Genomic DNA, 15,545 nt, shown 5'->3' on the forward strand with positions numbered 1-15,545 from the left:
CCGTGTTTTCAAATTAGAAAGTCCAGAACTAACAGCACTGTAGAGAAAGGACCTCAGTTCTGCCTAAAGACCACACACCCTAATCACAGTCCCTCTCACTCTCACGCCCTCCCGCTGCCTCTGCAGGGTCTGATACCTGGTCTGCATCCCTCAGATCCCCTACTGTCTTTCAGACCGGTTTTGCCCCCCTCTAAACTGCTCCATCTTCTCAGCTACATTTCCTCCTGTTGTCGGGGATAGAAAAATAAAAAGGCTCATACTCAGACCCACAGAAGAGGGGGAAAGGAGGGGAACTGAGACAGAGAGAAGTAGAGGCCTCGACAGGCACGTGCCCATGGCCTCTAAGAGGCTGAGCATCAACTCACCGGGCCGCGGGAACCCGTGTGCTGTCTCCTACTCCAGCCGCACAGCCACCACGCCATGCCAGCCACCAACCAGGGCTGGCCCGAGAACTTCGGCTTCCGGCTAGGCGGCTCCGGCCCCTGCTTCGTCCTGGAGGTAGCTGAGGGGAGCAGCGCGCACGCCGGGGGTCTGCGACCGGGGGACCAGATCCTGGAGGTGGAGGGGGTGGCCGTGAGCGGCCTGAGTCGAGAGCGCCTCGTGCGCCTGGCGCGGCGCTGCCCGCGCGTGCCGCCCAGCCTCGGCGTGCTCCCGGGCCCCGACGGCGGCCCCGCCCTGGCATCTGGCCCGGCTGCGTTGACCCCAACCTTGCGGACCCAGCGGTCCGGCCGCCGCCTCGCTCTGGGTCGGGAGCCGCTACGCTTAGTCGGCGGCAAGCGCCCGGACGCCGTGCACCGAGAGCGCAGACGCAAGGCCCAGGAGTTCAGCCACAAGGTAGGGCGCGCGGGGCGGGGCTGGGCTCACGGGGCCGGGGGCTCCTGGGGACTGGGGGCTCCTGGAGACCGGGAGACGCTCTCCCGCAGGCCAAAGCAGAAAAAATTTCTACCCACAGATTTAACAAAAATTTAATGATACTCAAGCTTCAAGACCCTGGGTCTAATTCTGTAATATTTGTCTACTTATTTTTATTTTTGATTAAGGTACTATAGGTGTACAGTAAAGATTATTAAGTGTACAGATTAATAAATTTTACATACACATACACCCTGAAACTATACCGCACCACCACCAAGATTTAACATAATAAATAGCACATGGCCCGGTGCAGTGGCTCACGCCTGCAATCCCAGCACTCTGGGAGGCCGAGGCGGGTGGATTGCCTGCGCTCAGGGGTTCAAGACCAGCCTGAGTCAGAGCGAGACCCCATCTCTACAAATAGCCAGGCATTGTGGCGGGCGCCTGTAGCCCAACTACTTGGGAGGCTGAGGCAAGAGAATCGCTTGAGCCCAGGAGTTTGAGGTTGCAGTGAGCTGTGATGCCTCAGCACTCTTTCGAGGGTGACAAAGTGAGACTCTGTATCAAAAAAATACAAAATAGGGTGGTGCCTGTGGCTCAAAGGAGTAGGCCTCTGGCCCCAAATACCGGAGGTGGTGGGTTCAAACCCAGCCCCGGCCAAAAAAAAACAAACAACAACAACAAAAAAAAAACTGCAAAAAAAAAAAAAAAAGTACAAAATAAAATGATAGAATAGAAATAATAATAGAATGTTGTAGACTATAGAATAATTCCTTGACACCAAGTTACCACCTTCCACCTTCCTTGTCTATGCTCCTGTAACTGCTGTTGTGACTTCCATTGCTATAGGTAGTTTTTCCCTTTATGAACTTCATATGATCAAACTCATAGAATAGAATTCAGTATGTGCTCTTCAATACTGGGCTTCATTTGTCCAACATCATATTCGTGACCTTCATCCATATTGTGTGCAGCTGTAGGATCCTTATTTCTATTGCTCACATTACTAAGACAGTGTTAGTGTTCTGTCTTAAAAGAGCCACACTGCTGTGCAAGGCCCACAAAACTAGGACCTGGTGGGCCTTGCACAGCAGTCTGACTGGCTGGTTGGCCACAGTGGGGACAGGGGCAGTTTGGGTCCTTTAACCTCCCAAAAGCGTTTCCTTAAACTTTGGCACAAACCAGGCTCTGAGAGGTTGCAGGTAGAAATGTAGTTTAACTCTAAAGACAGAGTCAAGAGCCTAGAATGGCTGAGGCCTCCAGCCACCAGAGGAGCCCAAGGCCTAAGTCACCTGCTGAAAGCAAGCGGTGGCCACAAGGAGAGATGGAGGCACAGTTCAAAGACCCAGGGCAGAGAAGGAAAGTGGAGGATGGCCTCAGGCCAAGCAACCCCTGATTTATAAGAACCCGGTATTTACTGGACAAATGCAGGCCAATAAAGGAAATCTGGAATGTGACACAGTTATGGAGGAAAAGACTTCCCAGCAAGGTCATGTCTACTTCATGCCATCAGCAAGGTCTCAGTACAACTGCCTCAGGCCACCTACCATCATATGCCTATCTTCCAGGGCTTTCAGAAGTAGTTCTGAGGCCCTTGTTTGGCTTGAATGTAACAAAAAGTGAGCCTATGTGTGACAAGAAATAATCTGGAACTCTGACATTCCACCTCTCTGCCTGGGGCTCAGGCCCCTTGTGAATGCTGAGCCTGGAAACTCAGTATCTGCTTGGTGACTAGAAAACTTGAGTTCACAGACTTTTCCTCTGAGGAAGGAAAACTGCTTGGTCCTGCCTTTGGCAGATCTTGGCCACTGGGCTTGGGAGGGAAGCCTTGCTGGGAATTGCAGAAATGGCGGCCAGCCACTGCTCAGCTGTGAGATCCCCACCACTCCAGCCCCTTCCAGCACCCAAGCTTTCTTCAGTCTTCATTTCTTCTAAACTGACCCCCTCAGGAGCCTTTCCTTCATCATGTACCCTGGCAGGATCTCTTGTCTGGGCTTTCAGTCCCATGACACTGAACAGCCCAGTCTTTGCAGCCGGGCACACACACTAACTCATACAGAGCTATCTAAGGCTTCCCCATGTCACCAATTTCTAGCTCCTTAAAGGAAGTGACTTTCTTCCTATACCCAGAATAGGCTCTGCTGCTATAACAAACAAAATCAACATCTTAGTGCCTTTGCTCTATAGAAGTTTACTTTTCCCACACACAAAGTCCACTAGGAGTTCAGGCAACTTTCCAGGGTGGCTAATGTCCACATTAGGTCTCAAAATTCCAGTCTCCTCTTCTTGATGTGAAGCTTCAGGGTTCTCCATGGAAGAGGAAGACAGTACGGAAAACTGTATCTGCTCTTATGAGTGCACTGTCATTCAATACTCATTGGCTGGAATTGGTCATACTGCTGCTCCCTGAGGGTGCTGGCAAATGTAATCTTCTATGTGTCCAGGAAAGGAGGAGAAAACTACAATAAAAATATTGGTTAGTATCAGTAACGTTCACTACAATCCCAGATGACCTACCAGGGAACCAAAGGCTCGTCCCAAACTCCCTCTAATCCCTGCAGAGTTGAAAGAGGGCATACTCAGGGCCCCTAGCGTGAGCAGAACTGACTGGGAAGCAGAGCTGGGATGTCAACCAGCCAAGGGTATAATCTGACAGGCTGCCCAAGCCAGCCTTGGTGCTTTTTATGGCAAGGAGAAATGTGGAGTGATAGATTCTGGTTAGGGCTCCCCAAACACCCCCGAAATCTAAGAGTGACTTTCTTCAGATGATGGAAGGCCTGTGTACAGCCCCCTGCAGTTTTCAATAACCAGCCTTTGCCTTCTTGCCTTCACTCTGCTTGCCCCAGTTTTTCCTCCTTGAGGAAGCTGATATTTAATAGAAAATCCATTAATATCCCGTGGATGGTGCCTCATGCTTAGATGTAGGTTGAGAACATCTGGGTAATAACTGACACCAAAACTGCATTGTGGCACCAGCCCCAGGAGGGAGGAACTATTTTTTTCCTCTTTCTTACATAAAACATCTTTTCAGTGAGCCATGTACTCCTTTGAATCAGGCTGCTGCTGACTTTGACTTCCAAACCATGAATCTTTCTCAGCACTGTGGGTGTATGCGAGGGGTAGGGAGTGCCTGGGGCTGCAGCCTACCTTGCTCACTAGCAGAGAGCACTCAGCTGGGGGCCTATAGGAAATGCAATGCAACACCACACTTTGTTTCCATTCCATAAATATTCACTGAGTGCCTACCCTGTGCCTGGCCTTGTTCTAGGGGCTGAATAGGAGTGAGACCTCAGCTATCATAGCTGGTGGGGAGACAGACAGTTAAACTCATGGTGTGTATGTGCTAGGACTTAGACATGTGCAGAACATGGCTCTGAATGGAAACTCTTGAAGCCCCTTGTCCTCCCTAGTTTCACCTCTCTGGAAAGCCTTCTTTAATCCTCTTGTGGGGGAACCATCTAGAAAGCAGTTTAATACACACTTCTAAAGTTCAGGAGCAAGCTCTGGGCCGAAGATCAAGATCTGGGAGTCACCATCTGGGGTTCTTGGCCAGAGCAGAGTCCTGGAGAGCTGCAAGTGTATGTGCTGCGGTGTGGGCTATAGCAGTTAAGGGCAGTGGTATGGAAATAGCAAGCGTAGACAGTTCTAGGCTAGAAAAAGGAAGAGAATGGTCAGCTTTCAGGATCAAAGGACTCCGTGTATGTATGCATATATGTATGTATGTGTTTATAGCTTGGGAGAGACTTCGACATTTATATTGGCTGCAAGGAGGGAAGCAGTAGAGACACTGAAAACCAATTAATGGTCCTTGATTATGCACCTGTGATGCACAGGCCAAATAAGGATCCTGCTCTCACACAACTAACATTGCTGTGTGGAAAGAGGCAATAAGCAAGTTAGCCCATATTGTCAGGTATTTATATTGCTTCCATCATGTCAGTGCTATAAATAATAGAGGTGAGCTTCCTCACTCTTACATCATTGTGCATTTGTTTTGTCTTATTAGGACATGTCTAGGATAAATTCCTAGACATGGAATCATTGGGTAAAAGGGTCAGCTTTAGACACACTTAAGCTGCCTTTTAGAAATGGGGTGTGCCCATTTGCACTCTCACTTCCAATAGCCACACAGATTCCTCTGTATAGATGAGCAGTATCAGCTGGTTTGTACCCCAAAACAAGGAAAACAAAAGTTTGGAGGGAGAACAGAAGGATTCAAAATTCAGGACTAGGCTTGCATTTCAGGCTTTTTATTTTGTTTTTGTTTTTTTTTTGTTTTTTGTTTTTGTAGAGACAGGGTCTCACTTTATGGCCCTCGGTAGAGTGCCGTGGCCTCACACACCTCACAGCAACCTCCAACTCCTGGGCCCAAGCGATTCTCTTGCCTCAGCTTCCCGAGCAGCTGGGACCACAGGCGCCCGCCACAACGCCCGGCTATTTTTTGGTTGCTGTTTGGCCGGGGCCGGGTTTGAACCCGTCACCCTCAATATATGGGGCAGGCGCCTTACCAACTGAGCCACAGGCGCCGCCCTGTTTTGTTTTTTTTTAATGGAGCCAGAATGTTCTCTGTGGGATCTCCCAGCAAACAGTGTATTGGAAGGGAGTATAGTATTATAATAATAGTAACTAGCAATTATTGAGTGCCTGGCAGAGTTTTAAGCTTTTGTATTAATTCCTTTGGTTCTTACAATATTCATTAGAATGGCTGTCTGAGTTTGAATCTTGACCTGATTATCTTGGCCCTGTTACACCATCACCTGTATCAGTCTCACTTTCATTAGACACAAAATGAAGATACTAACCATGCCCACCTTGAGAGGCAGCTATGAAGTTTGAAATGATGTCATATGGGTAAAGTGCTCAGTCTGTGCCCCCATGTCTCCTATCTTGTGGAAGTAAACTTTGAGAGGAAGGGAGAGATTCTCCAGGGTTCCACCCTAGATCCCTTTTGGTCGTTCACTGGACCACTCCTGACAGGTGGATGAAATCTTGGGGGACCAGCTGACTGCCAAGGAGCAGGTATTTGCTGCATTGAAGCAATTTGCAACTGAGCAGCGAGTGGATGACCTGGTGTGGGCTCTCACCCTGGCACTGCCCCGAGAGGCCTGTTGGCCACTCTTGGACAACCTCAGGTACTGCGGTCTGGGGGCAAGATGGGAAGGCAGGGTGGGTGTCACTCAGGGCTGTCTAGTCTCCTAGCAGCCCAGGTCAGAGATGGTGGCTCACTCTTGAGCTGGATCCCAACATGCCATTAGCCCCAGAACAAAAGTGACCCAGTAAGCCTGAAAGGCATCCCGGATAAGACAGTTTTTGGCTCTGCTGAAGGTCAGGGTACCTCCCTGTGAGGGATGGGACCTGGGACAGACCTCAGAGAGGCCCCACCGCCTGACCTAAAGTCATGACCTTCCCTGCTCTATCACAAACCCCAGAACATAGAAATCTCTAACAGGATACCAGATATGCCCAATTCTTTCTTGAGACAGAGTAATGGCATAATGCAAGGGCAAGGAAAGAAGCCTAGGACTGTGCCGTGTGGATCCCTGACACTCACCTCTCACCCTACAAATAGTGTGCATCCTCTGCCCTCTGATATTTCAGCAAACAGTGTATTGGAAGGGAGTATAGTATTATGATAGTAGTAACTAGCAATTATTGAGTGCCTGGCAGAGTTTTAAGCTTTTGAATTAATTCCTTTGATTCTTACAATATTCATTAGAATGGCTGTCTGAGTTTGAATCTTGACCCGATTATCTTGGCCCTGTGACACCATCTTTTGATGATGATTAAGTACGTGTCAAGGGCCTCACCAGGCCCTAAAGGAACACTCTCTGGCTTAATCCCTACAGAATTATTATTAACCTCATTCCACAGAGGCAAACTGAGTCTCAGAGAGATTGAAAGTTTGGCCCAAAGCCACACAGCAAATTAGTGGCAGTCACAGGACTGTGAACCATGTCAGCTATGCACTTTCTGCTCTTCTGCTTTGCTTTGGACTCAACCTCTAAATTGACTTGGGGTGGGGGAGATTTCCTGGTGGAGTGACTCAATCTCCTGACCCCAGCCTCATCCTTTGAGCGTCGGTTTCGACCAGGCCCCCTCTGAGCCCAAGAGATGCTTCCCCTAGCTGGATCTTGTCCAGCTTTCTTTCCATCACTCCAGCCTCCCCGGCCTGTTTGCAGCTGCTCCCCCATCTTCCCCTCCCCCTTCCCCGGGCTCAGCCCGCCTCCTCCCCTCACTGCCATTCACCCCGCAGCCTGCCCCTCCCTCTGGGCCTGGCCAATGTCAGAGACCGGGCTGGCCACCCTGCTCTCCCCCCACCAAGCCCGGGTGCAGCGCCTCAGCTCTGCAGCGGAGCTTAAGAGACCACCGAAAGAGGCCACCATGAGCTGCCTGGGGTGAGTAAGGGCTGAGCCCCTTGCTTGGAAAATCCGGAGAGGGGAAAAAAAAAAAAAGAGAAGAAAGTTATTTCTAGAGCAGAATTTGCGGCGGAGATACGCTAGCTCTGAGGGTTTCCTGGGGAGGTGACGGATGGGCAGCCCCCAGTCCGGTCCCTCTCCGCCTCGACTGGACCAGGGGAGCGCCGGCTGCCGGCTGTCCCCGAGAAGTTGGCGCTCTTGTCTCCAGGATGCTGACAGCCGGACTCGGCTGGAGGCCCCAGCGGTTCCCTTCACCTCCCTCGGTGTTGCCCGCTTCTGCTTCTGCCTCCTCTCCCCGCCAGTCTGCTCCTGTTCCTGACTCCCAGGACAGTCCCCTCGCCTGCCTTTCCCTGCTGCAGTTCGTCCCCAGGCGACCACAGTCGCTGCAGCGGGTCAGGAAGGGCGGGGGAGGGGCGCCCCCTTGGGCGTGCTTGATTTAGAACCGGAGAAGCGGGAACCCTAGACACCTGGGGATGCCCGGTCCCCGCAGCATTCCTCAGAGCACCGCTGGGGAGGATCAAACCGCAGCCTGTGTTGTCAGAGCGTGTCAAGTGCGACAGGAAAATTGGGGAAGCTACCAGAGGAGGGGGTGGTGCCCCGCTGAGCTCTGTAGGGAAAGGGTTACACTACCACCACCCCACCACCTCCACCCCCCATCCAGGAGGTTTTAGCCACCTTCCACCTCACCAGCACCCCCTCTTCCTAACTGCTCCTCCCCAGGGGTGACCAGTCCCCAGTGGCCCCTTGTGCTGGGCTCTAGGTAAGGGGTGGCCATCCCTGTGCAGCACCTCCTGGAGAGAGACAGTATGAGGGAGTCACAGACACAGCTGTGATTCCCAGAGTTGAGGGGCAGCTGATGGCTAACTCAGCATGGAGTAATCAGGGCAGGCTCCTGGGAGGAGGCAGCAGGAGACAGTGCTGCAGTTCAGACAATGACACCTATGGGATCTGGCAGCGTGTCCTGTGGAGGTGGGAGGACAGTCCCCAAGGGGAGTTCATCAGGGCCAGGCATCTAGCCAGAGGGTGAGAGCACTGTCACACTGGCCCATGGTACCTACTCATGCCCAGCTGTGAGCCACCCAGCAGACAGCCATTGTTCTGGCCCACATCAAGGGAGAAAGAAAATTTAACTGAAAGGTCTAATGGCCAAAGGATGAGAGTTGAACAGTGTGTGTGTGTGCGCGCGCGCGCGCGCGCGCGCGCGCACAAACATGCATGTGTGTCAAAGCTCCACACCAGAGCTAGAACCCACCCAAATCAGAGAGGTGTGGCCTTACTGAGTCATCCAGAATAGTAGTCACTAGCTACATATGGTTATTTAACATTACTATTTGATAAAATTTGAAGTTAATTTTCCCAGTCTCACTAGCCACATTTCAAGCACTTAATAGCCATATAAGGCTAGTGGCTAGCCAGAGCAGATGTAGAATACAACAGAGCAGATGTAGAACATATTTGTCATCCCGGGATCTCAGGTTATTCTCTAGGACAGCACTGCTGCTGTGAAGGGTGAGATGGGTTAGTGGCTGCAAAGAATGCAAGAGGTCTTTTCTTCCTCTACAGTGGCAGCTAATCCTGTAACTCAGAGACTAATTCGGGTCTGTCCCCAAAGGGATCCTAGTCTGATGAAGTGATAAAATGTCTTTCTAATTAGGACAGGCTAGGCAATTTGGAAAGTGTGATGTGGCCAGGAGGGAACAGGAAAGCAGAGTCAGCTCTGTGGTCCCCTAGTGTCTCAAGAAATATGGGAGGAGGGGAGGGTCGGGAGGTTCAGTGGGGGTGGTGGAAGCTGGGATTTAGAATCCCAATATACCTGACTTGATGCTCAGGTCCATTCACTGGCAATGCAACCTTGAGCAAGTTCATTGACCTCTATAGTTTGTCTGTAAAATGGATTTTTTTTTATTAGAGACAGGGTCCTGCTGTGTTGCTCAGGCTGGTATGCAGTGGCATGATCATAACTCACTGTAATCTCAAACTCCTGGGCTCAAGCAATTCTCCACCTCAGCCTCCCAAAGTGCAAGGATTACAGGTGCGAGCCACTGCAGTTGGCCTAATTTTTAAACCTTTTGTAGAGATGAGGTCTTGCTATGTTGCCCAGGCTGGTCTTGAATTCCCGGGCTCAATCCATCCTCCCACTTCAGCCTCCCAAAGTGGTGAGATTACAGGGCATGAGCCACTATGCCCGCCCAGCTTAGCAATTTCTTTTTTTTTTTTTGTGGTTTTTGGCCGGGGCTGGGTTTGAACCCGCCACCTCCGGCATATGGGACCGGCGCCCTACTCCTTGAGCCACAGGCGCTGCCCCCAGCTTAGCAATTTCTATGTGTTCCCAGCAGGGTTCTTGGTAGGAAACCATATAAATGAACTCTGCCAAATTTAAGTAGAAAAAAGATTAGTTGAGAATCTAGGGATAGGGTATGAGGAAGGACCATCTGTTGTCCCATGCTAGAGTGCTATGGCTATCAGCCCAGCTTACAGCAATCTCAAATTTCTGGGCTCAACAAATCCTCCTGCCTCAGCCTTCCAAGTAGCTAGGACTACAGGCACCCGCTACAACACCCAGCTAGTTTTTCTGTTCTCACTCTTGCTCAGACTGGTCTCAAACTCCTGAGCTCAAGTGATCCTTTGGCCTCCCAAGAGTGCTAAGATTACAAGTGTGAACCACCACACCTGGCTCACCCTTTTCTGCTTTAGTGACAAATGTCAAGAGCACCATAATACAGAGTTAGTTAGTGGGAGAATTCTGACACTACAGAGGTAGAAGTGCCAGGCTTATAATATATGCCTGTTTAGACCTTAGGAAAGGTCTTTTCCCCAAGAGCAAGCTTCTCCAGTATGGTGCTAATGATATTTTGGTCCTGATATTTCTCTGTTGTTGAGGCCTGCCCTATACCTTGTAGGATGTTTAGCAACACCCCTGGCTTCTACCCCACTAGATGCCAATAGCACACCCACCTCTCAGTTGTCATTTTGTGACAAACAAAAATGTCTCCAGACACTGGCAAATGTCCCCTAGAGGACAAGTAACCTCTTGTCGTGAAGTACTACAAAGAGGAATCTTTGGCAGTGCCCTCTCACTGGGACAGGCACTTCAGGAAGTTCACCTATTGTCTGTCCCCTAGTGACCACCCTATGCTGCTGTGGATCACCTGGCCAGAAGTACCAGCTGCTGGCCCCATCCACTGTCCCCCATTGTGCCTGTGGAGACCTGGCCCTGAGCAGCATGTCTGGATTCAAGCTTGAGCTCTTGTTCCATGGTTGCACCTGTTCTGCCTTCAACATGGTGAACAGTTTTCAAAGACTTTGGGCATGCCTGGTTCTGGGTGCTGGGCCACTGCAACTGGTACAAAACAACCAGAAATAGCTCCATCATGGTGGAATGGTTGTGGCCCTGCAAATGTACTTCTTTCCCAGTCAGGACTTAGGATAAGATGAGGCTTGAGTGGGCATTGGTTCTGGCTTTCTGTCGCTGCCAGGGAAAAACACAGCCCTAAGAGGTCCTTGCTGGGCCCTGGAATGAGAGCTGAAGTGTGTTGGAGAGTGTAGTGCAGACAGAATACCAGAGACTCAAGGCCAGATCTGCAGGGTCATCCCTGTGACTGACTGCAGGCATCACCTCACCAGACCCTAGAGATACTCATAGGACAGAGGTCAGGTCCTGAGGTTTCCTGCCTAAGTGGGTGGTGGCTGTTTCTGGTGGGGAGGAGAGGGCTTCATGCTGATGGCTCCTCCCCAGGATCTATCATTTGCTGGTTGGGTCTCAGATTCAGGCCCTCTTCAAGGGCAGTCAGGACTCTGAGAAATGGCAATGCAGAACAGGACATCCTGGGGCCTGGGCCTGCTGCAGAGCCCATTTTCCCATGTCCTGTCACCTCTTTCTCCTCCCCTTTAGCTACTCCTCACCTCTTCTCTCTTGGTAGGGCAGGGCTGTCCATCTAAGGGGAGACTTTCTACTCAGCTCCTCCCCACTCACCTGGCAGTTGTCTCAGCCTGGCCTTCACTTCTACTCACTTACCAGGCCTCAAACACTCTGCTTCCGCTGTGATTTTAGGATCCATTAGTCCCTTGTCCCATCCCAACACCCCTCTCTAGATCCTCTCCTCTGGTGTACCAAAACCTCTGGAGTCCCTCCGCTTACCTTTGACTCCTTAAACCTTTCATGGCACCCCACTGCTCTAAGCTGCTACCTATAGCCCCCGGGCATTCAAAGCCTCCCTCTCCACCCCTTCTCCCCCTTAGGTAGGGAGGCTGCTTCTCGCTGGCGATTCCTGCTGAGCCCTGCAGGCTGGGGCAAAGGCCATCCCCTCCATAAAGCCTTGCACGCTCTACAAAAGTCAATCGAGGCTCTCTCTGAACTGTCGGATTAAGTCTCTGCTGCAACTGGGTCTTGGGGACTCGCCACTGTACGGGGAATGGGAAAGGCTCGGGGAGCTGAGGACAGGAGAGGACCCTGCGGAAGGAATGATGGAGGGAACCTAGCGGAAGGAAGCGTGGCGCCCCCAGTTTCCCCGTTCTTCACCCTCCCCGCCCCCCGCTTCCAGCTAGCGTGAGAGTCTCAGGCGAGTCAGGGCGGGGAGGGGCGGGGCCACCGCGAGGGGGCGGGCGCGGGGCCACAGGCTGGGACAGCTCCGGAGCGGCAGCGCGCGCTCGCGGGGTAGAAGATCGTGAAGTCGCGGCGCTCTCGCTCTGCTCGTGGGCTCGGCCATTCTCTACCTTTCGGCACCTGCCACGTTGCGGTCTCCGGCTCCAGATGGGGAAGGACCAGGGCTTCTCTCGGCACTTTCGGTAGCTTCCCCTCCGCGCCCCGCACCTCCGGGAACCGTGCGCCCTGGGCGCAGCCGACCGGTCTTGGGCACACCTGAAAGAGGGTGGGGCTGGAGCATTGTGGGGCTTTCAGTCCCTGAGTGGGCACCTCTGACCCTAGGCGGAGCCCAGGGGCTGGGCAGCACTAGGCTGGCAAGGTCTCCACTTTGGGCACTGGGAACCTGCACGTGGCCCTAAGGGTCACGGTCCAGACAAAGGTCTGGGATGGAAAAGCTCTCTTTACTTCCTATGACTGGGCTTGTTCACCGGACAGAGCAGAGGGCCAAGGGTGGAGTCGGGCGTTCTGGTGAGAACCCAGCACATCCCATCCTGAGTTTGGAGGGATGATTTCCTCACTGCATGGGGGCTGAGGCTACCCTTGTGAACTGGGGCACCCTCACCCCTTCCCCACCAGTTCATTGGCTGATGATCAAGGGTGAAGTGGAGAAAGTTGGGCTTCGAGAGAGGACCCTAAGGGAGTTCCTGGTAGGAACCTGGAGTTGGATTTAGACTTGAGCCTGGCAGAGAGAACTGACTGTGAGTGCAAGGTCGTCGTGTGGTTCCTAGGAAGAGTCCTGTGGCCTCAGAGAGGCCTGCTGGCATACCAAAGACATAGAAGTCCTGGGACAGCTATTGCTGGACTGTCAGAGGGGTAGTGATTGGTTACAAGTCATTGTGGCCCCACTGCATCTGGCTCTGGGTCAGTCAATTCAGAGCAGACCCAGGGTTGGGAGCCTGGGCCAGAGCTGCATGGAAGGCCCTCAAGCCAGGAAGGATATCTGGCTCACCAGGCAGCCTTGGACTCTGTCTCACCAAGCAGGGAAAGGGCCATCCGACCTGTGCAGTTGGTGCAGGAGCAAGGGAACTTTTTTGGTTACTGCTGTAAATTAGCTGTGATGGTCACCTGACCCTGCCCAGAACGGGCTTGGGCTGAGTATAATGGGCTAATGCCTTCCAGAGCCTCTGGCTGGAGCCTGAAGTGTGAGGTGGACATTTCAATCTTGTCATCCTTCCTTGGCCTGGGCATGAGGCATGAGTTCTGGGAGGGTGTGGGGAATATATAGGCCAGGCAGATGGAGGCATCGGCTCCAGAGACCATGAGTAACCATTTGGGGAATGAGGCTGAACCTCAAAGTTTTCGGGAATCTGTATTGGGGGGGGCAGAAACAGGCTCCTGGCAATGTTAAACAGGCCATTCATTCTGGCTTCCTGGTCACCTGGAACATCCAGACCTGGAACAGAGCTCACTTGGGAGCAGGGCAAATGCACCCTCCTCCTGAAAGACCCACACCCCTTCCCTTCCACCAGGTAACTTATTTTGCCTATCTGGCCTCATTAATTCTACCCACAGAGACTAGGGAAACTGTGTGGGGGCTGCTGGTGACCAGTGGGACTTGTATTTCAGCTGGCTGCAAGGCCACTGCCTCTTTTCTTCCTCTCCATTATGCCCTTGGCACTGGCTCCTGGTACAAAGAACAGGGAAAGGAGCCTTGGGATGCAGCCAGGGAGGCTTCTCTAGCAACTTGACATTCAAGTGCCCCCTTCAAAGGTTCTGCCACAGTATTGAGGTTCCCAAAACCTCAGAAGGCTGGGTTTCCACTCTGCCTGTGCCAAGGGCCAGCTGAGTAAACCTGGGAAGTTATGAAACCTCTCTGTGCCTCAGAATCCTTTGCCTTGGACCAGGGAGTCCACCAGAAAGTTAACTGACACTTTTACTCAGAGAAGTGGTCAAGCTGCTGGTGGCCCCCTTGTTTACAGAATCCTTCCCAGGTGCTGAACCCCACTGCAGCTCACTGCTGAGCTACAGACCCAGAAAAGAGCTTCCAGTCTTGCAAAGGAGACCCATGGGTACCAACCAAGGAATCATCTCAGGGTGTAGACCTGGCACAGGGAACCTTGCCTCCCCCCTGCCTCTCACTTCTTCCAGGGTAACTCCTTTGAAAGCAGGAATTACAGCCCCTCCAGCTTTGAACCCCTGTGCTTGGCAGGCACAGAGAGCAGGGGCTCACTAAATGCACATAGGATTGAATGGAAGGGAGGCCAGTGCTGGGAAGGGTGAGCCCAGTTTAGCTAAAGGAGCAAAGAGTATACCAGGCAGAAGCAACTGCCTGGGCAAAAGCTTGGAGGTGGTCCTGGCAAATATCTGAGTAGGGAGGCAGCTGTAGATGGGGCTGGCCAAAGAAGCCGGTAGGAAGATTGGATGTGTGATAAGGGCTTGAGGGAAGTCAGATCCTGGGCTCATGGGCTCCCGTTTTCTCTGAATCACCTGGAAACAAACTGGGGAGCAGGGAGTTACGGGGATCCCTGGCTCAGGCTTGGCCTAGAGGGTGCAGAGGGAGTAGGGGAGAGGCCAGAGATGGAGGACAGAGACAAGAGGAGAAAGAGGTTCATGGACTGCCTTTGGTGGGACAAAGGCCCTCAAAAGGCCAGAGTCATGGGAGACAGACCCAAGGCGACATTCGCGAAGTGGAATGAGCCGGAGGCTACGCCCTTATGTGGCCCGAGGCGGCTGTGGGCACAAGTCCTGGCACCAAGGAGATGACACCTGCTGCCAATTCGCCTATCCCTGCAGCAGAGGGCTGGGAGAGCCGGGGTAGGCGCCCACGAGGAGGCGCCTTGGCCCGACCATGTCATCCTCACCGGCAGGATCTTCATCCCGAAGAAGCACCGAGCGCGCTTCGACGAGGTGGTGTCGCAGGGGCTGCTGGGCAAACTGTGCCGCGCGCGGCGGGCGCAGGGCGCGCAAAGACTGCGCCGGAGCCGCAGCGAGGAGCGGCCCGAGCGCCTCCTGGTGTCCACGCGCGCTAGCGCCCCGCCGCGCCGCCCGGACGAGCCGCCCCCGCGCAAGGCCGCCTCGCTGGTGGGCGGCCGCGCAGGCCCAGGGGGCGCCCAAAGGTACGCCGGGCGCAGGGGCGTGGGCTGCAGACACCTCCCTATCCATGGGCTTGGGGGTGGAGACGTGGGCGGAGGGCACCTGGGGGTTGGGATTAAGGGAAGCAAGACGCTGGACATCTCCATGCCCTGTGCCCCAAGACCCCCTCTCCTCAGGGCAGGTCATGCCCTACTCCTTTTCTTTCCCCAGGACTGTTCGAGTCTACAAGGGCAACAAGAGCTTCGGCTTCACCCTTCGTGGCCACGGGCCTGTCTGGATCGAGTCTGTCCTGCCTGGTGAGGGGTGGCAGTTTGTCCCATGAGTCAGGAAGGCCCAGGATGGGATGAAGGAGCCTGTTGTAGCTTCTTAGAACTAGAATGTAGGCTACTGCTCAGCGATACCCCCAATCCCTCACACCAACCTTGTGTAGCCTGTGCCGTGGATCCAAGTCATGCATCTACCTAAGGTGTTTGAGGACAGAGATTTCTGCCTGAATCAGGGCACTGTCCTCCAAGTTCTTCACCCAGACCTTTCCTTTTTTCATAGGGAGGGCTGCCTTTTTCACAGGCACTATCCAGGACGGTAGGGAGCCAGGAATG

At 53.0% G+C, this 15,545-nt stretch overlaps 1 protein-coding gene across 10 annotated transcripts in view; it reads left to right on the forward strand.

Annotated features, from left to right (window-relative positions):
- The first annotated feature begins 420 nt into the window (after positions 1-420).
- Positions 421-15,545, forward strand: part of GRID2IP (Grid2 interacting protein) — a 35,530-nt gene continuing 20,405 nt past the window's right edge. For 6 of the 10 annotated variants that reach the window (XR_008373426.1, XM_053557407.1, XM_053557412.1 and 3 more), the window contains exons 1-3: positions 7,133-7,250; positions 14,721-14,969; positions 15,157-15,242. Coding sequence is in view for 9 of the 10 variants with exons in the window: in XM_053557407.1 (XP_053413382.1) it covers positions 7,135-7,250; positions 14,721-14,969; positions 15,157-15,242 (451 nt within the window). In the remaining variant the exon portion in view is untranslated. Of the gene's footprint in view, positions 835-5,832; positions 5,988-7,132; positions 7,251-11,912; positions 12,057-14,720; positions 14,970-15,156; positions 15,243-15,545 lie in introns of those variants that run through there. The other 4 variants (XM_053557411.1, XM_053557413.1, XM_053557414.1 and 1 more) reach the window with 2 other exon arrangements.

This window comes from Nycticebus coucang, chromosome 12 (genome assembly GCF_027406575.1).
Source record: "Nycticebus coucang isolate mNycCou1 chromosome 12, mNycCou1.pri, whole genome shotgun sequence".
NCBI classification, from domain to species: domain Eukaryota; kingdom Metazoa; phylum Chordata; class Mammalia; order Primates; family Lorisidae; genus Nycticebus; species Nycticebus coucang.